At 45.0% G+C, this 25,687-nt stretch overlaps 1 protein-coding gene across 1 annotated transcript in view; it reads right to left on the minus strand.

The window, feature by feature from the left end:
* Window positions 1–25,687, minus strand: part of CDKAL1 (CDK5 regulatory subunit associated protein 1 like 1) — a 691,294-nt gene that overhangs the window by 10,896 nt on the left and 654,711 nt on the right. The window contains exons 14-15 of the mRNA XM_056132368.1: window positions 19,930–20,013; window positions 16,777–16,941 (exon numbers count right to left, since the gene is read on the minus strand). Coding sequence (XP_055988343.1) covers window positions 16,777–16,941; window positions 19,930–20,013 — 249 coding nt within the window. The remainder of the gene's footprint in view (window positions 1–16,776; window positions 16,942–19,929; window positions 20,014–25,687) is intronic.

Below are 25,687 nucleotides of genomic sequence, written 5' to 3' on the forward strand. Positions count from 1 at the left end.
CCTCCCTCCTTCTCCTTCCCCCTCTTCCTTCTTTCCTCCTCTCTTTTTCTCTTTCCTTCTCTCTCTCCCTCCTCTCTCTTTCTCTCTCCCCTCTCCTCTCCCTCCCTCTCTTCTTTTTTCTCTTTACCTCTCTCCCCCTCCTCTCTTTCTTCTCTCCCTTTCTCTCTCTCTCTTCCCCCTTTCTCTCATGCAACCCCCCAAAACACACACACACACACACACACACACACAGAGAACATGTTGCAAACTGTGTTTTAATGAGGAACAGTTGGTCTGGTTTTGCTCAAATAAAAGATATTCCTGTAAGAGATTTACCACCTGTCTTCCCATCTTTCCATGACACTCCTAAATGAGTTCCTCGGTCCCCAACAGCTGCAGGGCTTGCCCGGGTCTTGCACTCCCACTCCCGGTCCGACTCTCTTACTTCAACTGACTCCCACTGCCCCCGACCCCCAGTCCAGACCCTGTGCTTCCGGTCATTCCCAGGAACCAGGACCTCCAGGTTAAGGGTGGCCAGCTACCTCTCCCCGTCATGCTCCCTAGTGAACATCTCGAATATCAGACAATCAGGAGGGTCCAATTAGCCACAAAGCAAAGATGCCCAGATATCTTCCCGGTCCTTGAAATTTCCTTAGAGAACATTATGTGACTCGTTCGTCCTTGTACATCAGCTTGCAACAGCATTGAGTTGCAATGTTACACCTGTCGAGTTAATGTGGGAGAGCATTTACACTGCATTTTATGCTGCATTTACATTGAACTGTTCCTATTGTTGCATTGAGGGCCACATCCAGTTCAGGGTATGGGAGTTATTCCTGGTTCTGCGCATGCATGGGGGAGCACGTGGTATTGGAGACTGAATCCAGGCCTCAAACATGCAAAGCACGTATGCCAGCCCTTTGAGCCACCTCCCTGGTTTCAGAACACATGTACTTCAGAGCCTTTGTGCAGAGTTTCACAAGGAGACCACAGTATTGTCCATCTGTCTTGACTGATTTTGGATACAATGTGACCCATATACAGCCTCCTACAAAACGTGTAAGTGCTTTCAGGTCAGGTCGTTAAAATGGCAAGGGGGAAAAAGAATTAAACTTGAGTATATGTACACCAAACCACTCTCATTTGGAATTCTTTTAACGTCTAAAAATCGTGATGGTAAACACCAGGCATTGCTAATTAGGCAAGAGAGAAATTATTAAATTATCATAAGATCAAATGCATTGGGGATGACATTTAGAATATTTTTGCCTTGATCTTGATTCTGAACACTTTTGACGACCAAAGGAATAGTTCCGATGTGCCCTCCATGATCGTGGAGAGCCCACTCCCTCAGAAAGAGAATGAAAATCCTATCAAGGACCAAAGCTCTGATCTACCCTTCACCTCATTATCATTTTCTGTAAGGCAACATTTCATCCGGCTCAAGAGATATGAAAACAACTTGTGAGCTCTGAGCTTTTTTTAATGGATTCAAAACATTTCTTATGTGTAATTTTTTTTTTCTCATGGCTCAGAGGCACTGCTAGAACTTCAAGTGGAAGGTAGCAGAGGTGAAGAAAAAAACACATTTGATAACTCATCACTTGAGACAAATGAGAATTTAGAATCATCTCCACCCTTCAAAAGTCTGGCTATGCAGAGCTATCAAAACCAAAAATGGGATCAATGAAGGAAAATGATCTCAAATGATATATTATACAGTGCAGCATACTTTCAGGGGGAAAAAATAAACCTTAAAATCTCCTGATTTCTGTAAAGTTTGTTTCATATGTACATAATATTTTCCTCTCTGAAAGCTCTTTCTGCCATAATTTCATTTGAATCTATAAATATAAATTTAGAGACGCACCTAATAATACAAGCATCCCTGAGAAAGGTTATGTTGTCAGTTCCTAAATATAGGAATGAAGAGAGGCAGCTGTTGTACTGACAAAGTCTTCTTGGTCCTTCTGGTATCAGAACACACTGGTTCAACTTCATCCACTTTTAGGGTCCAACTCTCTTCAACTCAGCACCACAAGCCCCCAAAGTGCTTATGCTTTTCTAACTTTGGTTTGACTACACTTTATCAACATAGAAGGGTAGAGAGTAGGGCAGGAAAATCAGATCAAGAACGATGTGATTTAACAGAGTAAACACCTATGGCAACAATAGTGTATTGGCTTCACTTCTACATCCCTTATTTATTTATTGAGGGCTTTGGGGGTCACACCCAGCAAAGCTCAGCTGTTACTCCTGACTCTGCATTCAGGAATTACTCCTGTCAGTACTCAGGGAACTATATGGGATGCTGAGGATTCAACCTGGGTCCGCCACTTGCATGGCAAACACCCTACCCTGAACTATTGCTCTGGCCTGCTATAAAACCTCTTTAGTTCTACAAAAAAAAAAAAAAGAAAGAAAGGGGGGTCACAAACTTTGAAAAGGGTACCTTTATTAGAGATCTGGCATCTTAGTTGGATGAATTTTATTTCTTCTTGGTTCCTTTTTTCATCCAGAGAAAATGAATATAGTGCCACACTTAAGGAACACTCAAGTTATTTATTTACAGTAACAAAGTTTGGAAACAACTGTGGAGCTTGCCATGGTAGGTCTGTATTTTTGCAAACTATCAGTGACTAATGAACAGATAAGTGCATACTTGTGCACGCACGTGCGCACGCGCGCGCGCACACACACACACACACAAAACCATGAAGTCTGTACTTGCAATTTTCCCAACAGTGACAGATAACTAAAACTTAACTCATCTATTGGCTGAAAGCTAGCACGGGGGTGGGGAGGGGTGGCAAAGGTAAAGAAAGGAAAAATGAACTGGGTCAAAATGCTTCAAGTCCTCCCAATAGTCTTCAACTACAACCAAAGCCATCCTCACTCAACAGAGTCTATACAGGAAGTAGAGAACCTTACCACCGGGTGCATTCAAGTTTGTCTTTAAGTAATCAATCTGACTCAAAATAATTACTCCCAAGAATTACTTCTAACTAGGTAACCATAAAAGTGTGCTGGCAGATGTTTGGGCTTTAAATGAGAAAGAAGCCATGTGTGATGTGAACCGCCATTACAATGAAGCCCTCTCATCTTGTTCTAAGTATCATTTTCAGTGACACTGGAAATATGGTTTTAGAATCACTGAGCTCCATGAACTGCATTAAGAAAGAAGAAAGGAGATGGCAGGTGCTTTGTTCTCTCTCAAAGTGATGAGCTAAAATGGGAAACGTTTCCCATAGATCACCATGTAATTGTAATTTAGCTTGCAAAATTCAGATGAACAAGTTTTTAAAATTATATGGCGCATCATGCTTACTATAATTACATTAAGCTAGAAGAAGAAAGTTCATGTCATCCAGTCTTCTGAAAATCCATTCCAAGGACCAGGGATATAGCTCAGCATTTGCTCTGAGTGTGTGACAGACCCGGGGTTTGACGCCCAGCACCCCACCCCACCCACAACCCATTCCCCAAATTCATTTCAATCCAAGGCATTCCCATTTTCACTTTCTAATTCTGTGCTGTCTGATAGTTTTCAATAGTTAAAAAAAAAAAAGAAAAAAAATTATGAAGCTACTAAAAGTCATGTAAATCACAAGGAGAAGGTTCATATTTAGAGACTTGGCCATTTTCATTGGTCTGGAAGCGTGGCAGACAGCCCGAGTTGGTCCCCAGTGAGCCCCCTTTGGTATTCACATCTGTGTGCTTCGTCTTCCCTGCTCTCTGGGCTAAGCTCCCGAACTGGCATCCTTGATTGGGGATCCACACAAAAAACATGGGTGGGTACTTCTGAAACTCATCACGGAAGCTAGTAGTTTCCACCTTTTTCACTTGCCTAGTTTGCTTGTTCTCAGGGGCGCCGGTGGTCATGCCAGCTGCCCATGAGAGTGAGAACTCTACCTACTGATGGCCAGCGAAGTTTACCAATCTGTGAAGGAAGACGAATGTGTCACCACCTCAGGGGCGCACAAAGAAGCAGATGTTCCCCCGGTTGAGCCTTTGGGATAAGATTGAGCTCCCAGCTGCCAAGATCTTGGGCGAGAAACAGTCAGCTACACTGCACTCGTATTTCTGTCTCAGAGAGACTCAGAGATCATCGGAGCCTGTTGCTTATACAAACATTTCAGCTTGAAGGTAAACTGGCAGTGGGTAACTGATGCAAAGAAGAGGGTGAGAATCTGGGCATGGTTCAGAACAGGGCCAACTGCACACTGCAAGAGGAGATGAACTTTCAGTAACATTTTCTGGAATGGCTGATCGTATGTACATAAAACCATGAGACCGATCCCTCCCAACCACCCTTCAAAAAATCAACATCAGGAGATGGGACCCTTTTCTGGGAAAGGGAAAACTGGAAACCTTTGAGAAGGCAGTAAGAACAGAAGGCGAGGGAACAGTTCTTAAATTACAAAAGTGAGAATGCAAAACACCATAAAGTCTAAAAGCAAGGGGTAAAAGGTTAAAAGACAGAGCACAAACAAGAAGACACTGTTTCACATAGAGCTGACTTTAGATTTCTTTAAAGAAACTCTCGGAGTTTGAAGGCATCAGCTCAGTCGGAGGAAATAAACATAAGACAGTTTCTTTAAATCCAGTTCCAACTCACTCTTTCTCTGTTGTCAGCAAGGAACCATGAGCTGTGCAATCGGACACCTCCAGTCTGCAGAGGTCTCGGGTCTTACAGTCACTTGGGAACGAATGCCACCCCATCAAGCTCTAGATTTACTACAGATTTTGTTTGCAAAGCATGCATCTTCTCGTCCCAGCTAGACTTTCCTCTCGTATCTGTGGCATCTGTAACCAATGGCTGCCTGGCACAGTGCTAGTTTATTTTAGGAGTTGATAAGGACAGTCATCATCAAACACAGAACACAGTTTGGGGAGTTGGGGTGTGGCCAGGGGGAACTATTATTTATTCCAGAACAACAGGTATAAACTAGAGCTGCCCTTCTTAGACCGAGTCATACTTGAAACTGATAACTTCTGACTAACTGACCAAATTGAAAAGGCATTTGGAGGCTAAGTAATGTAGCTGAAACAAGAGCCAGAAAGAGCAGTTGTGTCTACCAGGTTACAATCATCAAAACAGATATTGTTCTCCTGCAGAAATCTCCTGTCCACAGGCACAGGAGATGCAGGCTTTTAGACGACCTTGTACATCTAGAGGTTACTGATATGTGTGGGTTTGGTTTTCCTTGGAAAGCCTTTTTGACTTGGTGCTTTTAGAATGATGATTGCCTTTGGCTCTTGATGATTTCATTTTTAATTCGGTCAAAGTCATCCATATGGCTTGAACCGCAAGAGCAATTACACTATTACCCGGTGCCCTGGTGGACCAATGGATGATGCTCTCCCTTACTTAAGTCCTTCCTTGTATAGGCAACAAAAGGACAAGAGCGTTCCCAGAAGAATGATCCAGCTAATCTTTCCTCTACTCAGCTGCCTTCAGTACTTCTATTTTGACCACTGAGTCCACTTGCCTAGGTAACAGCATGTTCCACAGATCCCGGGATGATCATAAGTACTGGACACGCCCTGCATATGGCACGCATGGACAATTCAGGCTCAGGGGGTCTCATTCTGTGCTCCTGCCCTTAGTCCTTTCCCCTCACAGGCGAGTCCACCCAGGCTTCGGCCTCCAGCTCACTGCTTCTTCAGCCTTCAACAGTGGGCAAAGACACAACAGGAAGTAACATTATATGATCCCCCCCCACACACTAGATGCTCTTCTGTGAGCTAGCAAAATAGTGGAAAGAACACTTCCTGTGTCCTGGTGGCCCAAGCAGCTCAGGTTAGAATATTCAATTGAGGACATTGATGTAAAAAGCCGTCCTTGCAAGCACCATCGTAGGGGCTGATGAGATGAGCACGATTATTATCAAGGCACGATTAGGCCCTTGATGCACGCAATCCCCCCGGAGCAGGCCCCGGCTACAGGCCTCGAGAGGAGGAAAATTATCATCCGTGATTGCACAATTAGTGATGCAAGTGGAATGAAAGCTCACTTGGATGAGATTTTGGACGGAACTCAAATTGGAACATGAAAGGTATGGAAAACACACCAAATCCATTTTGAAGTGATACCATACTAGATCAGCTGCATTTCCAATCCAATATAGCTCAGCTGCACAGGATAAAAACTAAGTATCTAGACAGTGAAAACCAAATTGATCCTTGCAGGTTTACAAAAGTAACAAATTACTGGCAAGAGGACATCAAGAAATGGACCGACTATTGAATGTATTATGGTTTTGTTGGTGACACTAATGGAACATATGGGCAATGAAGAATTCAATTGGATATAAAGTTAAGAGTTGGGGGGAGGAAAGAAACTAGAAAAACTGCCTGGGATCAGAGCCAGTATCTTGGGGGGTAGACGGGAAAAAAGGAAGGAACACACCCTCATTTGCTTCTAACACGGTTAGCTGATCTGTTTGAAATTAGATCCACTTTCAACTGTTTTAACTTAATTATTAAGCCATTTCTTAACCTCATGAATGCAGTTTTCATGTGCTTTCAAATCTGGCTCTGAACTAATAGACCCTTTCACTTCAGTGGTTTTGGAAATGAGTGTTAGATGGAGAGGAAAGCATTTTAACGGCGCTTTTCTAAGGGTCAGAGCTCTGAAAATAACGTCTAGTTTGTACATAAAACTCAGGGTACCTGAGTCTCCTTCTGGTCCTTTGTCTGGTACGGAGGCGAAACACGCCACCCTGGAAAATGACGGCTTCCTTCCCAGGGGCAGTGGGCTGTGTGGGGGCTTAGCAATCTAACCACTCAAGTGAATCCGTTATTAGGATCAAAGTCCCAGTGGATGAGAAACAGGTGGCAGCTCGCCCCCGGGGCGGTGAGACACCCAGGGCTCGAGTCTGCAGTTCTCCGTTCTCAAATATTATCCTTGAAAGGGGGCCATCCAGAGCAGGAGGAGGGAACATCTGTTAGCAGGAACCACCAAAATTATAAGCCTGCAACCGAGTCCCTTTCTGTTAAATGTGTCATTCTTGTTATGTGGGAACCTCCTCAAAGGAGGTCTGGTTTCTTCTGCCATTTGGGGGAAAGTCAGGGGCTGATGTTACAATTTTAGAAATGAGAAGACACTGTACAATTTTTTACCCCCAGTTCTCAGAGTCAAAGAACGCCTTAGCATAGGTCACAATGACTGCAGTCACCAGCATGTACTGACTGCTAAGCTATTTCCATGTCAAAGTACTATTACTATCCCACTTCTCTTCTCTTCTTTCCATTTCTTCCCTTTTTTGGTTTTTGGGTCAGACCCAACTGTGCTCAGGTCTTACTCCTGCCTCTTTGCTCAGGGGTCACCCCTGGCCAGGCTAAGGGAACCAATTGTGGTGCTGGGGATCTAACGCAGGTTGGATGCATGCAAGGCAAGCACCCTACCCGTTGAGCTATCGCTCCAGCCCCTATTATTTCCACTTTTCAAAGGAAAACAGTGAGGGAGAGAGGGCTGGGGTAACTTGCCCACAGCGATATTTCTGATAAATAAATGTAAACGGAGGATTTAAACCCAAACATCAGAGACCAGAAGGATCCAGGTACCTAAAAGTTAGAGTCCACTCAGCGGTGAAAACCAATAGTATCAAAGAATTTTATGGGAATGAAAATAAAAACCCAGGAAATCGTGATCTAAGTTAATTCTCTGCAAATCACTCAGGTCCGTTTTTCATGAATGAAGACACTGTGATGCAAGGTCACAGGAATGTAGAGTTGTACCTGGAGTCCTTCTTACAAAGACTGCTTTCTTTAAGAGGATTCTTAACTGCTTTCTTTAAGAGGATTCTCATTATTAGAAATAAATTCAATAATGAGAATGCTTTGGAACACACAGACACAGAACACAGACACACGCACAACACACACAGACACACACTACTGGGAGAGAATCCTCTTCTGTTTTTCTTCAGTTACAAAGTTCTCATGTTTGAATTTGAGTCATACACTGATCGAACACCCGTCCCTCCACCAGTGTACATTTTCCATCACCAATGTCCCCAGTATCCCTAACCCCATCCCACCCCTCCCCCTGCCTCTATGGCAGACAATTTCCCTCTTACTCTCTCTCTCCTTTTGGGTGTTATGGTTTGCAATACAGGTACTAAGTGGCCATCATATTTGCTCCATAGTCTACTTTCAGTATGCGTCTCCCATCCCGAACGATCCCTCCAACCATCGTTGACTTAGTATTCCTTTCTCTATCCCAGCGGCCCTTTCCCCCAGTTCATGAGGCAGGCTTCTACCCATGAAGCAATCTTCCCGGCCCTTGTCTCTACTGGCCTTGAGTGTCAGTCTCGTATTATAACATTTTATAGAGAACACTTATCTGTCTGAATTTGACGCTGCTCATTGTGGGGATCATTCCGAGCAATGCTCACGGCCACCAAGGCTACGTACAAAGTTATGGAACCATTGGAACTAAACCTCCAGTTCTTTTACTTCTGTCTGCAACCACTTAGATTCTTAAACTGTGGGCATTTTTATTCATCAGATTGCTAGGAAAACCCCATCTTCGACAAATATCAAACCCTTCGTAAACGGCTAGAGAAATAAGGGGCTTGCTTTGTGCAAAGCTGACCTCCAGTTCAATCCCCGGCCCTGCATACCTGAACACAGAAGCAAGCCCTCATCATAAGCTGCATGTGGCCTGAAGCCCCAAAAGAAGTTGTTTTAAAATAAATGTCATGACAATTAATTATCAGCAAAGGTTTGATATATATACCTAGTTTTTATGCTGATCAAGTACAGGGTTGTATAAAAATTTGGGGGGCAAAAAAAAAATAAAGGCTGCAAGTGAGAAAAGTTCACGAAAATAGCTCTGACTTCTTAAACACTCATCTGAGAAATAGCTGGGTTCAAAAGACAAACTAGGCGAGAGAAAGAGAGAGAGAAAGAGCACTGAGGCCAGAGAGAGAGAGAACAGGAAGTAAGACACTTGTTTTGCACATGCTGACACCAGTCCAAATCCCTGGCACTATCCCCGCCCCAAGCAGAACCCTGGCAGCCGAAAACCTCCAGAACCCAACCACAGCCATGCTCAAGGCCACTCTCCACATGTTCAGATTAGCCTCCCACATGAAGGAACCGGCAGAGGAACCCAGGTATAGGGGACCCGTGGCTGAGATCTCCAGGCCTGCTCGGATCGGGACTGGGCCTCCTCCACCCAGATCCCTCATTTTCCAGTAGCTTGGCAGTCACACCCACAAACTGCTCCTGGCGCCATGCCATCTCATCAATGGCCAAGATCCAGAGATTATAAAACAAAGCTCCCGGAAGAGAGCAATGCAGTTTCTCCCTCTCGGAGAGCCCAGCAACCTATCGAGAGTATCCTGCCTGCACAACAGAGCCTGAGTCCTGAGTATCCTGCCCGCACAGCAGAGTCTGGCAAGCTACCTGTGACGTATTTGATATGCAAAAAATAGTAACAGTAATGGGTCTTATTCCCCTATTCCCCTAACCCTGAAGGAGCTCCCAATACGTCATTGGGCTATGCTAGCACACGACAGGGACTAATGGTGATGTTGCTGGTGCCCACTCGAGCAAATCGATGAACAACAGGATGACAAGTGATACAAGTGTGATACATGTCTCCGTGGGGTCACTTCTGAGCAAAGCTAGAAAGAGCCCCTGAGCATGGTGGGTGAAAGCCCCAAACCAAACAAACTAAAGTATCAGGAGGACAATGAGTTAGCTTCTACCAATCCAGCTGCAATAGTGGTTCAATCCTCATCTGCCTAACCAACTTAGGTTCCTAATACCATTTTTTAAAAAGAAAACAAAACAATGATTTAATACTGTCCAGTTTCTTATCCTCTTGCTTTTGCTTTTGAACCCACTTCTGGAAGACTCTGCCATAAGTCAGCATGCTACTATTCAGAAATTGCCAAATACGACTCCTGAAATTCAAGGGCTGGAGAGATAGTACAGCGGGGAGGGCACTTGCCTTGCACATGGCCAACATAGGTTTGGTCCCTGGCACCAACAACCAAGCCCTCTAGAATAATCCCTAAGCATAGGACCAAGAGAAAATCCTGAGCACAGTTGGGTGTGGTCCCAAAACAAAACAGAAAAAGATTCCTGAAACTCAAAAGGCAGAGGCTGTATGAGGAAGGGATGGAACTCATGGCCACCGAAGAGCTAACAGCCGCCATCACCACCACACACTAGCCAACAAGCATGTGCAAAGATGTGGGGAAGCTCAAAGTTTGGGGTACTGTGGATGGGGATGTGCCATGATGGATACAGAGTCTATAGAAAATGCTTCCTTGAAAATTTTAAACTAGAGCTACTGTGTGATCCAGCAGCTGCAATTCTATATTTCTACTCAAAGACCTGAAGACAAGGAATCAAAGCGATTCGTGATGCCAAATATAGTGAAGATATTTGCAAAACCATGTTCACGGCAGCATTCCTCATAAACACCAAAGGGTGGAAACCACTGAGTGTCGAGTGCTGAATAAATGGGTAAAAGGAGTTGTGGACAGGAAGTGGAATAGCCTGAAGTGAGATATTTAAACCTCTACCACCTCCCCAAATGAAACAAATGCACTTAATTGTATTTATACAACTACATGAACTGATGTATTCTGGGTCACTTTAAAGCCATTATTTGCCTGTTATAGCCCTAGTTGGATATACTCTAAGAACAAAACAAAACAAAAACCAAAAGTGGCCAACCATCAGCCACCATCACAACTTACATTATATTCAGTGATCAAACATCATTCCTGGTTGATACCAGATAATTCTGTGAGTTTTACAGGCCAGAGTAAGTGAGCAAATACGTATATTAGTGGGACCTGGGATTCTCAGTGTGAAACAAAGTAGGTACAGGTGTAAGATACAGCATTTCTGGATCAGGAGATAGCTCGAAGGGGCGGGGCATATGCTTTCCATGTGGAAGCTCAGGGTTCAATCCCCGGCACCGCATGGTCCCCTGAGCACTGTCAAAAGTGATGCCTTGGAGAAAATTGATAGAAGTTGCCTCGAACTAGGCCGGGCGTGATCCAATTCTTCCCTCATCTCCACTAAAAATTTATATAAATTTCTGGATGAATAAATACCTGGATAATAGCACAGGGGTAGGGCGTTTGCCTTGTGCGCAGCTGGCCCGGCCGAGCTGGGTTCAATTCCTCTGACCTTCTCGGGAGAGCCCGGCAAGCTACCGAGAGTATCTCGCCCGCACAGCAAAGCCTGGCAAGCTACCCGTGATGTATTTAATATGTCAAAGACAGTAACAACAAGTCTCACGATGGAGACGTTACTAGGACCGCTCGAGCAAATTGATGAATAACGGGAGGACTGTGATCTGATCTGATGAAATGGGGGGAAAAAATAAAAGAACGTGGTCTCAAGTGCAACCGTTTGAGTTCTAATTAAGTAAACTGCAAGGAATTAAAAACACATCAATGACATAAAACTCCAGTTTAAATAAACAGTTTAAACACACACACACACACACACACACACACACACACACACACACACACACACACCAAACTCAGTAGCTCCTTTTTGAGGATGCTAGGATATCAACTCATTTTGAAAACTGGTGTTTTTGGGGGGTGGGAAGGGAAAATGGGGACATGGGTGGTGGGAAACGTACACTGGTGGAGGGATGGGTGTTGGAACATTGTGTGACTGAAACCTGGTCATGAACAACCTTGTAACTGTGTCTCACTGTGATTCAATGAAAAAAAAAAAGGAAAAAGAAAAAAGAAAACTGATGTTTCTCAACTTTCTTATAAAGACTGTTCCTCAGGATAAATAAAAAAATTGGTGAGAGAAAGTATTTATGCCTAGGAGTACTTTAAGCTAATCCCCTAGGGAGGAAGGATGAAATTAGAACGCCCTGGTTTTTGCAAGTCCTAATGATTCACTGAATCCCGGTACCATCCTTAGGCCCTCAGACCACAGAGAACCAAGCACACCTCACGAGGAAATATACGGCCTCATTAGGGAACCTTTGTCCCAAACTCCAACCTGCATCTCTCAGCTAAAGCTTCTAAATCTAACTGCAGATTTACAAAACACACGAGGAACAGAGCAACCTCTGAAGTCAGAGCAGAGGATGCAATTAGCAAATGCCAGGCTGTGGGAAATACCACAGGACAGACCGCAGGGTTTTCTTGATGAATAAGGTGGGAAGGGAACAGAGACAAGAGAAGAAGAGAGGGGAGAGGCAAGGCCGAAAGGGACCCCGATGACAGCCCGGCTGACTGCAGTGAGGAGACTTCTTTGCAATCTGATCCAAACTTTGTTCTAAAAGCTATAAAACAAGAACTCTGAGTTGATTCTGGTAGACCAAAATCAAGGTGAATTATTTTAAGTCTTGGGTGATGTTTTCAAGGGGATTCTTCTTTTGCAGCTGGAGATATAGTACAGCGGGTAGGACACTTGTTTTGCATGCAGCCAGGCCCAGTTTGATTCCTGGCATCCCATATGGTCCCTTGAGCCTGCCAAGAGTGATTCCTGAGTAGAGAGCCAAGAAGAAGCCTGGTACCTAGCCCTTCAAAAACTGTTGGACGCTGGACTGAGTAGGCAGACGGATGACATAAGCTGACAGGGCTTGGGAGACCAGGAGCTCGAATTCTGGAATCTTCTACTATTGTCTCTGCTTTGTTGTTGTCTGTTTTGTCTTTGAGTCACACTTGGGGGGAGGGGGTTTGGGACTGATTTTCTCTACTATTTTTTATGTGCTTGTAATTTTGTTTTTCTTTTGAGTCACACCCAGAGATACTCCAAGGTTACTCCTGGTTCTGATTCTCAGAAATTACTACTGGAAGTGCTTGGGGGACCCTAAGGGATGCTCAGGATTGTACCCAGGCCGGCGGCGTGTGAGGCCAATGCTCTACCGCATTATGCCAGCGCTCCAGCCCCCAGTGGTTACAAATTGTGAAATAGAACATTTCCATGAACTCAGTTCAAGCAAAACTGAACCCCATGCCCGCTGATGGGTCCCATGTTTTTTCTTAGAAAACTGTCATGGCTTTGGTCCCTGTTCCTGGTCCTGCTTCCGTGGAGATCTTTCTCAAATGCATGCTAAAGCAGAGCAGTTTCCCAAGGAAACTTTAACTGTATGAGAAGATCATTGCAGGACTGGAGGGAGAGTGCAGGGTTAAGGCACTTGCCTTGCATGTGGCCAGCCCCAGTCCAATCTGCAGAACCACAAATGGCTCCCTGAGCAAAGTCAGGCGGGATCCCTGAGCACTGAGCCAGGAGTAAGTCCTGAGCACAAGCAGGTCCAGAAGGAAGTAAAATAAAAATAATACAATGATCACATAAAATAGGATGTTACCACAAATTAAGGTTTCATGAGCAAACGTAGGCTTCACATGAGGACGTGGTAGAAATATGCTCTTAATATCTTTAAATATCTTTTAATATTAGATATCTTAAATATCTTTAAACTTAAAATCAAAACTTAATATCAAAAACTCAAACTTTTGTTCCTGTGGTCTCTCTCTGTCTCTGTCTCTGTCTCTCTCTCTTTCTCACACACACACACAAAACACACACACATCTTTTTTTATCCCATCATTTTCATAACCGCTTCCGAGGAATTATTGACACATCAGTGAGAGATCCTGGACCCCATCAGAGGAAACATTGTTCAACTCCACTTTCTAATGTAAGCATCATGGATGTCTGGCACTGCAATGTTAAAATACTCACACGCTTTTACCAACCCGAAAAAACTCCTCCAGAACCAAGAATCATTTTTTTTTTTTTAAGAAAAGTGCTCTTCCTGTGGCCACCTGCATCAGAACGGAGAGCTTGACTTTTAAAAAACAATTGACTGGGCCCTAATCCCAGAGTTTCTCATTCAGGTTGAGTGAGAGCCTGAGAATTTGACACTCTCAGTAAGCTTCCCGATTACGCTGTTGCTGAGGGCTTGGGATACGGCCTGAGAAAACATCATGACCCAGAGAAAAATCCACCATCTTGCTTTCCTTTGAGTTCTACTTTCCTTTTAAACTCTATGATGGCTTCCATTGGATAAGGATTATGTGACCTTTGCCCGGCGTAAATTACCCCTAAGTGATACTCATGCAGAAATGTTCCTAATTAAATGAGAAACGGCATTATGGCCTCCATCCTTCCTAAAAATTATCAGACTACTTTTGTCTTATTTTTTTGTCTTACTTTTGTCCTATTGTCCCCCTCTTTCCCTTCATTCCTTTAAGCCAACAACAACAACAACAACAATGAACAGTAATAATCGTAAAGTTGTCTCTATAGGCTGTTTCCGTTAGAATATAACTTCTGAGAGGGCTCCTGAAGTATTGTTTCCCTTCTCCATCGTGGTTCGCAATCATCTACCGATTATGGGGTGAAAATCACGAAGGCTGAGTACCTAATCATTTTGGAGAATAAGAGTCCTATTGCAGGGGGTGCATTCAATCCGATTCTTGCAAATGACGTACTTCGACGACAGAAACTTGGCGACAAATGAGGTTCAAGGAAGCCAGGTGCCAGAGCAGATGCCACGGGTTCATAACCACAGAGGCTGACCCTGATACTCCAGAGCTCAGCGCTCCTGCCCGTGTTCTGGTCCCGACCAGAGTCTGTCAGCCTCTCTCCAGTTTCATGAAAAGCTGTCATCAAGTGAGGGCACGGTGGCATAGGGCTACATATTTAAGTCCTCATAACGTTCTTGGGCCAGAGGGAGAACACAGAAGGCAAGGTACTTGCCTGGCATGTGTCTGCTTTGGCAAACTGCGAGACCCCATCACCGTGAATGGCTCCCTGAGCATTGCCCGGGGTGACCCCTGATCAGACCCAGAAGTGCCCCTGGGGGCTACTCCTGGCTCTGTATTCATGAGTTATACCCAGAGGTGCACAGGAGACTGAGCCTGGGGTTCCTGCATGCACAGCCTGTGTGTGGCCCACCGAGGTCCCTTTCTGCTCCATGGAAGGAGAGTTTCTCACCCAATTTTGTTTGATTCCTTTGTAAGGTATTTGGGAAGAGCTTATCACTCTAGAAAAACTGATGGAAAGCCCAGGGAATTTAGAAGAAAATTCTGATGGAAATGGTTTCCTGTATGCTCTCCCCCACAGGCCCCCCCCCCCGACACACACACACACACACACACACACACACACACACACTTTTTTGTGTCCTTTTAGACAAAAATGCAATCATTCAGGAGCTAATATAAAAGTCAAGTCTTCCCTTACTCATGTGCTATGAATGATCATGTTTCACTACCACGCACGGCCACTGGCTCTGAAATCTTTTTCACCCAGGTCACTGAAAATCGCCCTTGCCCATCATACTGCAGAGGAAAAGAAATGCCAACTTCTGGGGCTGGAGGTATAATACAGTGGGTAGGGTGTTTGCCTTGCATGTGGCTGACCTGGGTTTGATACCCAGCATCCCATATGGTCCCCAGAGCACCACCAGGAGTAATTCCTGCGTGCAGATCTAGGAGGAAACCCTGTGTATCACCGGGTGTGACACAAAAAGCAAAAAAAAAAAAAAAAAAAAAAAAAAGAAAAGAAAAAAGAAATGTCGACTTCCTTCCTTGTCCCTGGAAACATTAGCTGGCCCAACCAGATCTCTAGCAAAATCCTTTCAACGCCATTTCCATCATTCCTCTCTTGCCTGTCCATGCAGTGTCCAAGGATGATCTCTGTTTGGCAACGACAGCCCACGTGAGTCGTTCTGCTTATCAGGCTGGGGACTTCCGTCCTGGTGGGGCAGGATGACACATTTGGCAGGGCTGGACAACGGCGCGACGGTGTCCTTCCGTTATTAGGCAACTGATCCAGCAGAGAAACTTGTCCCATGCAGTTGTCACACCCACGAGAGGTGCTCTACTTGGGAGAGAGGGGTCCCTTGCCACGGTAGGCGAGAATGCAGATAACAGCTCCCTTGTGGCCACGATTCCCAAAGTTTAATTAAAATGCCCTTGCAAACTTCCGTCAAGGGACAAGATCCTACCTCTACTAAAGCACCTTGGAATTCCGTGGCTGGATCCCTTATCACTTACCTGATTTCCCATCCCCCGCCCCCCTCCACATATGTTGTCACTTGCTATATTTTATTTTTCGAATGCTTAACAATTGTGTTGGAGAAAGGACATCAAATGATGCTTAGAAATGTGATACACATTTTCATTTCACACTCCATCAGCTTTTACAACTGTAGCTCAATGAAATGTAAGAGAGGGCTTGGCAAACAGCCATATTTACCAAGGTATAAAATAGGGGTCAGGTTACTTCTTTTTTTTTTTTTTTAGAGAGAGAGGGGGGGAAATGTTTAATTTTCACTCCACACCACCGACGGCAGATATTCCGCTAACACCCCGGAGAAAGGCCCCGTAACCACGCAGATTGACACGGCTTAGTGCCCACTCAACTGTAGGATTTTACTATATTATAAACAGCTTCATAAAGCAAGGGGATATTCCTTTCCCCGGCCCCTTCCTCGCAGGATTGATGGATGCAGAGAAACAGACTGGGTCAGATCATCTTCAGTGTTAGCTCTTCCACCTGAAAGGTGACTTTTGCCCCCTGCATAAACAGTTTATTTCCTTTCCAGACAGAGACCCAAAAGCGCATCAGCAAAAAAAATAAACAAACAAAAATGAACAAATGACACCCTGCCCACACCCCCAACACCCACACATTTTGAATTCAAAATTTCAATGTCAGGAGGGATTAATGCTTTAGGCATGTTGGGAAGGAGGGGTGGAGGAGAGGGGTCCCCCAGAACACAATTCCCATTGGCCCACCAGTCACGGCGGGAAGGAAGTGGCCTTTACTCACCTCAGGTAAGCCGGAGACCTCCCCTTTGGCTAACGGTTTGCTGATGGATGGTGCGTATACCTTGGCGTCTGATACGGGCCGTCCTTTCATATAATGTTTTCCCGATTCATAAATGTCCACTTCCACCATTTTTCCCATGAATGGAGGGTTCTTGGGTACCAAAACCTTTAGCAAAAAGGTCAGAGAGCTTAGAGGTTTTTTTTCTTCCCCCTGATAAATTATTTCTATTTCTAAAGACAACTGCAAAGACAACCCCAGGGAGGGCTCTGCTCTCTCCCACATGACGGCACCATAAGGTGGTCACAGGGACTAGGAAGAAGTCCCCAGGTGTCACACATATGGGCCAGTACTGATGCAGTACCCTGAACTGGAGTCTACACACTTCAGATTTTCCTTGGTTGTGCCCTAACGCTGCTTTTCTGCCCTTCGGTCTGAGTCAAAGTGGGCGCTGTCTCCCAGGGAGCTGGGGTTCCCCGGGAAGGGGCAGAATCTCTCGGGGATAGCTGGTGGGTAAGGATCTGCCCTCTTCCTTGCAGACACCAGCTGTTCTAAGGCAGGCTGAGAAATTCCCCAACTCCCTACTACTCAGCTACTGGCTGTCCCCTGCAAAGAAGGAAGCGAAGACAAAGGTGATAAAAGCCTCAGCCTTCCCAGACTTTCCCAGGGAGCTGTCAGGGGGGGCACAGTTTGCACAGACACTTCAAACAATTCCCGGTGTGTTTACGGATAAACGTGCGCGTGGTGTGGACGTGTGCACGTGCTCGTGCGTGCACCTGACTCTGTTTTGGGGGAAGGCGAAGCAGATGGTAAAAGTGAACTTTTCAGTATCCCAAAGCCTGGTCAAGTGTTAAGTGACGTTGTTCATTAACGCTGCATTCATTTCTTCTGCTGGGTGATAGGAAGCAGGCGTTATTTCGTTTAAACGCCAGGCAGATGGGCTACTCTAAAGGGCATTCTGGCTACTTTGCAGGAAATCGGGAGTCTCTTTCCACTAGAGATTCAATGAAAGGACTTGTTTAGCTGGAGCAAATGTCTCCATCCCCCCCATCTTCGGGACTTGGAGGGAGTTTGTATGCATTATGTCTTCTCTTAAACTTCTATTCTGGAGCTGTAGCGACTTGTCAATTTAGGGCTCAGAAATAAACAATCGAAGCTGGAGCAATAGCACAGCAGTTGCACGTGGCCAAACTGGGTTCAATTCCCAGCATCCCATATGCTCCCCTGAGCACCGCCAGGAGTAATTCCTGAGTGCATGAGCCAGGAGTAACTCCTGTGCATCGCCGGGTGTGACCCAAAAATTAAAAAAAAAAAAAAAAAGAAAGAAATAATCTAATTCTAATCCAGCAATACTTGGATATCTGGATACAATCTTCTTTTCTGGAATTCATCTCCTTTGAAATAATTCCTATGAAATCTTTTGTCATGTATAGTTAAAAAGACAAAAAATAAAATGAAATGAAATAAAAGGCAGAGGGCAGCCAAGAGATACACAGTCAGCTTTAGTCTGAGTTTGACTTCTTACCACCTCTGAACACTGGGCTTCATCAAAGCAGAGGAAAGGGGTTAGCTGGGTGGTGAATCACACATGGCCCAGGCGGCAGAGTTAGAGAACACGCATGTCTGGGCTGTGATAAGCGCTCACCATTGGTTTTGATAAAACAAGAAACTCTCCAGAGGAAATGATTCCTGGGAGATTTGGTGCTATTCTGGCGGGGGGGAGGGGAATCCATCTCCTTCATCTGCTGCCTTGATCTGAACCAAGGGCTCAGTGCTTTTTTTTTTTTTTTCCGTTTTCCCCCTACGGTTTTAATCACTGGAAAAACCCTGACTGCTTTAAATGGGAGGAAACAGCTAATGAGGCATGCCCGCTGTCTTTAAAAACCAGGGGGGGAAAGAGTTCCCTGCTGCGGTGAAAACCCAGATGGCCCAGGGAGAGGAGAGGGAATCGGAGAGCACAATATAGCTGGCTGGCCCGGGTGAGAAAACGGCTCTTGGGAGTCAAGGAAAGTTCGAGAGAAAGAGGTGGGAGGCAGGAGTACACCCTTCTCCACCTCCACCGCAGTCTCAGGAAGGTGGGTCTTGTCTGAGCCTCAGGCAGCTCCCCACTGCAGATTTCCTGAGCGCCCCCACAGCAACAATGCAGAGGGCCCTCCTTGGCTCCTGCACCCACACCCCCACCCCGATTTCTAACAGGCTGGCCAGCTGGCTTCCTGCCCCGGTGTCCAGTGTGGCCTACAATGCCTTGTGTTTGCATCTCATTTGATGAGAAAGAAACATGTCAGCAAACCACTTGATGCAAAAGGACTTCTAAGACCAAGAGAGGGAAGTCCCTTCCCCCAACAGAGTCCTGGGGTCATGGGGGTGGTGATGGGCAGGACACACACACACACACACACACACACACACACACACACACACACACACACACACACACACACCACACACGGGACAGCCAGAACCATTTCCTCTTTGCCCAGGGCCACAGTCCCTGGAGGCACTGAGTCCCTTCCGGCTACTCAATCACTTTTCCAGTAGCCCAGAGTGAGGGGGTAGATGGGTCGGGGAAGAGGGTCGGAAAGTGGAGAACCCTCTGGGTCCCCCATGAGAGAAAAGTCTCAGGGGCAAAAGCCTCATGTGGATCTCCAGCTGTTCCTGCAAGCTGAGTCCAGTGAACCCATTGTTTTTCCTTGGGCCCTAGCATTTTTTAATGGAGGTAGGTGAATGTTTAAAACTACAGCAACAAACAAAACCAAAACAGAGTAAAGCAAAAACATTATAAAATACCCAAAACCTGAAAATCCAAACAGTTTGCCCCTCCCTACTTCCAAGCAGAGAGAGAGAGAGAGAGAGAGAGAGAGAGAGAGAGAGAGAGAGAGAGAGAGAGAGAGAGGAGCCCTGCCAGGAGTGAGTACAGTGTCAGGAGTAAGCCTTGAGTATCACCGGTGTGGTCCCCAAACCCAAGCCCAAACCAAATTATAGGCTGGTCTTCTTGGGGAAGACCCAAGGTGTCTAGTTGGCTTGAGTTTAAACACCCCAGCAGTAAGACCACCCCCCACACAACCCACCCTCTTCAAGGCCTTTTTGTTGAAATCAATTTCCTTCCAGAATACTTTCTTGTCTGGTTGAGATTCAGCAACAGGAAGTGTCTCTTACCTGTTCGTAGAACCGATTATGTGCAACGTAATATTTGGAATCAAAAGATTCTTCAGTTACTAATACTTGCTGTCTTTCGCCAATCTGTGGAGAGAAGAGTGGGGTGAAAGGCGAAGCTTTGAAAATCCTAGATGAATCTCTGCCCAAAGTTCAGGCTTTTCAAGAAGACGTTACTGACCATCTAGAAACAGGAAACGAGCATGGGGTGTGAATGCTCTTCTCCTGCATAACTCTGAGACAAAGCTAGGTCTTCTAGCTCTCCCACCACAAAAGATAATTAATGCTTCAAGGACATAGGAAAATCTTCTGAATATCACTTTGTTTCTCGAAACAAAGTTGCAAAACAAGCCAGAACAAGCTGCTTCTGAAACAAATTCATGAAAATATTTTGGCAATATGAGAGAGCTGTAATAAACATTAATTTGAGTTATAAGGGATGGAACACTAAAGAAAATGCCTCAAAAACTAGTCATTAAGTCTTGCATCTCAATATTCACATGTTGCAGTATGATTCTGAAGTGACTAAACTCACAGCAATTTCCCTTATCACATGCATGTTTTAGGGGAAAATCACTGGACACCACCCCTTCTTTTTTGAAACTGTGACCCCAGATTCACTTTTTAAAATATTTTTTATTTTTTAAAATATTTTTACCATATTTTTAAATAAATTTATAAAAATATTTTTTAGTTTTTTTTTTTAAGATAAATGTGGCAAGAATATTAGTTCCGCTACTGGATCATTTATGATTTAAGCATACACTTTTAAAACCAAAGTTCAATCATTTGCAACAATGTGACTATAGTAAAAACAAGCAAAATCCTCCCATAAAAATACTTTTTTTTTCCTTTATTTTTTGAAAATAAGGTGAAGTAGCAAAGTGCCTTGCATACATGATTCTGCCTCAGGTCAGTTTTGCCATGGGACCTTAATAAACACAGTCCCTGCATTACAGCACTTGGCAAGAAGAGTTTTAAAAGCAGTGCCTCTTCTCTATGTAGGGACTTGTCACCGTATTCAGACAGTTTGCATTGAGAAAGCGTAAACACAGCTGCGCTAAATAGACCACCTAACAATAAAAAATGGAAAAAAAATCAAATCCCCTTTACATCATACAATGCCAATACCTAAATACAACATAATCTCTCATCGAGCTTACGATCTCGTTCAAAATGCAGACCCCTGTGATGATTCTTATCAAAGGCTTATTTCCCTCCCTAAGATCCGGTGAAGGTTCCTGCAACAGTACCCTCTTGAAAAAAAAAAAGAAAGAAAGAAGGAAAGAAAGAAAATCAAGTAGCAAAAACTAAGTTTCCCCAACTTGTGCTTTGAGTTTGAAGGGTCCTGTTCATTCAAAAAAAGATGGATGAATATTGGGTGTCGCTGAAGTGTATTCTTCTGCAAGGAGACTTAGAATGTTTGCACACATTTCACAGTGTGAGTTGCTTATAACTTAGGCTAAGTATCTGTCAATGGTTCTTAAGGAAATCTGCAATTATGCTTCATCTAACAAATTTTCAGGAAATTTAACAACAATGTGAAATTGTACAGCCACTGAAAACTTTGTTGCGTTTTCTTCACATAAGAATGAACGTGAATAACTGGTGTCATCGATTTTTATTTATTTTTTTGGGGGGTGGGGGGTGTCAGGGAGAGATGTTGATTCTGATCTCAATATAACCATGTGGCAGTAATATACATGCATGAAGATGCAAGGAAGTGCTGCATTTATACGCAGTGGAGAGCTGCGCTCACCATCAGCCATCCGAAAACTAACTCTAGGTGATGAATAAACATGATTTACGGAAGCGCTGCAGTTAGTCTGTGTCTAGTCATCTATAGTGGAGAAGATGTGCCCAGGGCCCTCATCTGTGGCTTCCGATTGGTGCTGGTCTCAATGGTGAGGCTCTTGTCCCATCAAGGGCACGGTAGCACTGTCCTCCTGTTGTTCATCGATTTGCTCGAGCAGGTACCAATAACGTTTCCATCTTGAGACTTGCTGTTACTGTTTTTGGCACATCGAATATGCCACGGGGAGCTTGCCAGGCTCTGCCGTGCAGGCGGAATACTCTCGGTAGCTTGCCTGGCTCTCCGAGAGGGACAGAGGAATCGAACCCAGGTAGGCTGCGTGCAAGGCAAACACCCTACCCACTATGCTATTGCTCCGGCCCAAGGGCATTGAGAGAAAAATAAGCTAAGAGGAGTTGGATCCAAAGTGATTGCAAACCTGCCCCTCCACTAACCCCAAATACAATAGAGGAATAAAAAAAAATGCTTTCTTCAATTTCCTCTATTTGGGGGGTGGGAGGAAAGAATTGGGTCATACCAGCTGGTACTTCAATCGTACTGATCTTGTTGCCCAAGAATGCCCCAGTTAATCAAGCAGGGAAGGCTACTCCTGGCTCTGTGCTGAAGGGTCACTCCCAGTGGTACTTGGGGGATGATGCAGTATTAAGGGGCTGAACCAGAGCCAGCAGCAAACAAGCACCTTAACCCTTGTAACATCTCTTGAGCATCTCCAAATCTTTCTATGAATGAAGTTGTATTGAAATAAATGACAGGTACAACCTTTAAGAGAACCAGCGATTTCAAATGACCATAGAAGCACCAATAAAATTAGGGAAAGGAGAAATGCAGATAAGACTCCGGAAGAGATAACTTTTGTCTGGATGACCAGAAACTTACTAGGGATTTTGTGTATTGATCTAAGCATCAAACCTCCTTTTTAAATTAAGAGTCACTTCTCCCTATATGCTTCAATTATTTTCTTTATGATCCCATATGATACACAGTGTGGATCAAAGACCTACATAAAACAAGACTTAGGACAATCGTACTGATTTAGTTGCCTAAGAATGCCTCAGCTAATCAAGCAGGAAAGGTCCCATTTCCTCAGCAAAAGCAGGGCATCTGGAGAAAAGGGACATGTCACAGAAATCCTTAGGCACTAGGGTAACCAGGCTCTTCAAGCTGGAAGGGCTAGTAGGGTATGGAAGATATATGCCATTAGAAGGTCTGGGGGAGTATTACAGAGAAGAACGGATGTATACTTGTGCCTCACCTGCTTGTTTGGTAACATCTATGCCTGATATAGTTGTTCTGATACTCTGCCTACAAAGAGACAGACCTGGGCCTTTCTGTCAGAGAGAACCTTGCCTGATGACCGGGACAACCACCAGAATGTACGGCACCTAACAGCCTTGCAATAAGCTGAACCCTTCCTAGAAGATAAAGGTTGCCACTACAAAACACACCAACTCCTCGAAGCACGAAGAGGTTGGAGAGAATGTTTCTCATCATCGCTTGATTGGCCGCACACCCATACTATTCTGCAGGCCGGACTGCTGTCCAAGCAGTGTTGCGAAGCTTAAGAAAGACTCCGAGGGTGGCCTTGTGATAACTAGAACATTCTAGAATAGGAAGAAGTGGGAAACTGGAAGGAGTGAGGAGGGGGAGGAACTGTCAAAAGCAGAAAGGCAGGGTACGAGCAGGACCTCAGGAGAGGAGTGCAAAGAGGCTTTACTTAAAAACATCAAATGCCAAGATCTTGGATGGGCCAGTAGGATGGCCAACAGGCGGCCGAAGGGGCACATTTGTGTGGAATAGACAGGACTGAGGTATGTCTAGGCCCTTCACTTTCTTCACCTCCAGTATGAGTCTGTTGGCAATGAGAAGGAAGTAGGTAAAGGAGAGTAGGAGAGAACAACTAAAGCTCCCATTCGAGGGGGACCTGTAGGTTTGGGGTGGGCTGCCTACAAGGGTCCAGATGAAGCCTGTACCCTAACTCAAGTTTTGTTCTTACAGTGCATCTATGCTTGGGGGCCTCTGACAATCAATTACTTTCTTGTTGGAAATCAGAGTTTTTTAAACGATGACTCACAACTGAGAACTGAGTGTGTGTGTGTGTGTGTGTGTGTGTGGTGTGTGTGTGTGTGTGTGTGTGTGTGTGTGTCTGAGGCGGAAAAAATCTGGCAACAGAAAGTTTTCTGAATGAGCAACAACCATATACCTATGAACCTTATTTGCTCTTTTCTTTAAAATGTAAGTTTTTGCACTGTGGTTTACAGTTCTGTTCTGATAGGGTTTTACCCAGAACACTCTACCCTCTGGCAGCTCCACCTTCTTTTCCTCGTTGAACACTTCCCTCCAATACAGACGTCACCCCCAGCCCTGTCCTCCCTCCAAGGCCCCTCAAGTGCCATGTTCCCTATGGGATACCAGTTCTCATGTCCTCTGTGTTCCTTGTCTTTGGGCATTTGCTAGGTTTATGTCTCACCGAGAAGAGCGATCATTCTGTGTCGCTTGCTCTCCTTCCTGCTGGCTAACTTCACCCGCCATGACAGTTCTCCAGGTCCCTCCATGTAGAAGCAAATATCGTGATTTTATATTTTCTTAGGGCCGAGTAATATTCCACTGTGCATATGTACCTGACCCTGCATTAATTCAAAATCAACTACATAAGGAACTTAGATATTTCTGGCAGCGCTCACCTGTGCTATTGTTTCATGACTAGGAAGAATTTGTGAGTGGGAAGATTTAAGAACTGCTGGACCCTGGGACCGGAGTGATAGTACAGCAGGTAGGGCTTTTGCCTTGCATGTGGCAGACCTGGGTTCGATCTCCGGCATCCCATATGGTCTCCTGAGCACTGCCAGAGTAACTCCTGAGTGCAGAGCCAGGAGTAACCCCTGAGGATTGCCACGTGCGACCCCCCAAAAAAAGCCAAAAAAAAATGCTGGAGATGATGTGATCTTTAGTTCCCACCATGGAGCACTTGCATTATTGATCAAAAAATGACCCAGAGACCTGGAGTCTCCTCAAAGAAGCCGATCAAGCTTTTTCCATCAAAGCCCTTTCCTTCAATCCTAACAAGGGATTCTCCCTTTCCATTCAAATTTGCATATTATATTTTTTGCCTGGGGGTCACACTGTGATTGGTGCGGCACCTGGGAGTTTATTGGGGGAACTATGCAGGGATGGGGGTGAAACCCAACCTCCTGCGTGCAAAGCATGTGGCTTAGCTGTTGCACTCTCTCTCTGTGTAGCACTGTCCTCCCATTGTTCATGGATTTGCTCGAGCAGGCACCAGTAACTGTTTTTGGCATATAGAACACATCACAGGGAGCTTGCCAGGCTTTGCTGTGTGGGCGAGATACTCTCGGTAGCTTGCTGGGCTCTCCGAGAGGGGTGGAGGAATCGAACCTGGGTTGGCCGCGTGCAAGGCAAACGCCCTACCCATTGTGCTATCTCTCTCGCTGCAGTATATAATTGATAGCTGATTAAATATTCAATTTTGATAACATTTAACAGTTGAAGAACAGGGTAAAACATCCCACCCAACACACACACAAACATGCATGCACATACACGCACCCACACATGCATGCATCCACACATGAACATATGTGCGCACATTCACACACGTGCACATACACACACACACACACACACACACACACCAGCATGATTAAGGGAACCTCAATTTCCATGAGTAAAGTCTGACTTTAGGACAATAGTCAGGACTTCTGTCAACAGTTTCATTTTGATTTGGGGTGGGGGTGGGAAGGCACACAGTGATGCTCCGGGGTTACTGCTGCCTCTTTGATCACTCCTGGGTGCAGGGATCACATTGGGGTTAGTCAGGTGCAGGGCACGTGTCTTAATCTTGTTGTCTCTCTCCACCTCTCTCTCTCTCTCTCCTTCCTTCCTTCCTCCTTTCTCTCTCTTTCGCCCCCTATTTTTTGTTTTATTTATTGT

This window comes from Sorex fumeus, unplaced genomic scaffold (genome assembly GCF_029834395.1).
Source record: "Sorex fumeus unplaced genomic scaffold, SorFum_2.1 ptg000094l, whole genome shotgun sequence".
NCBI lineage: Eukaryota > Metazoa > Chordata > Mammalia > Eulipotyphla > Soricidae > Sorex > Sorex fumeus.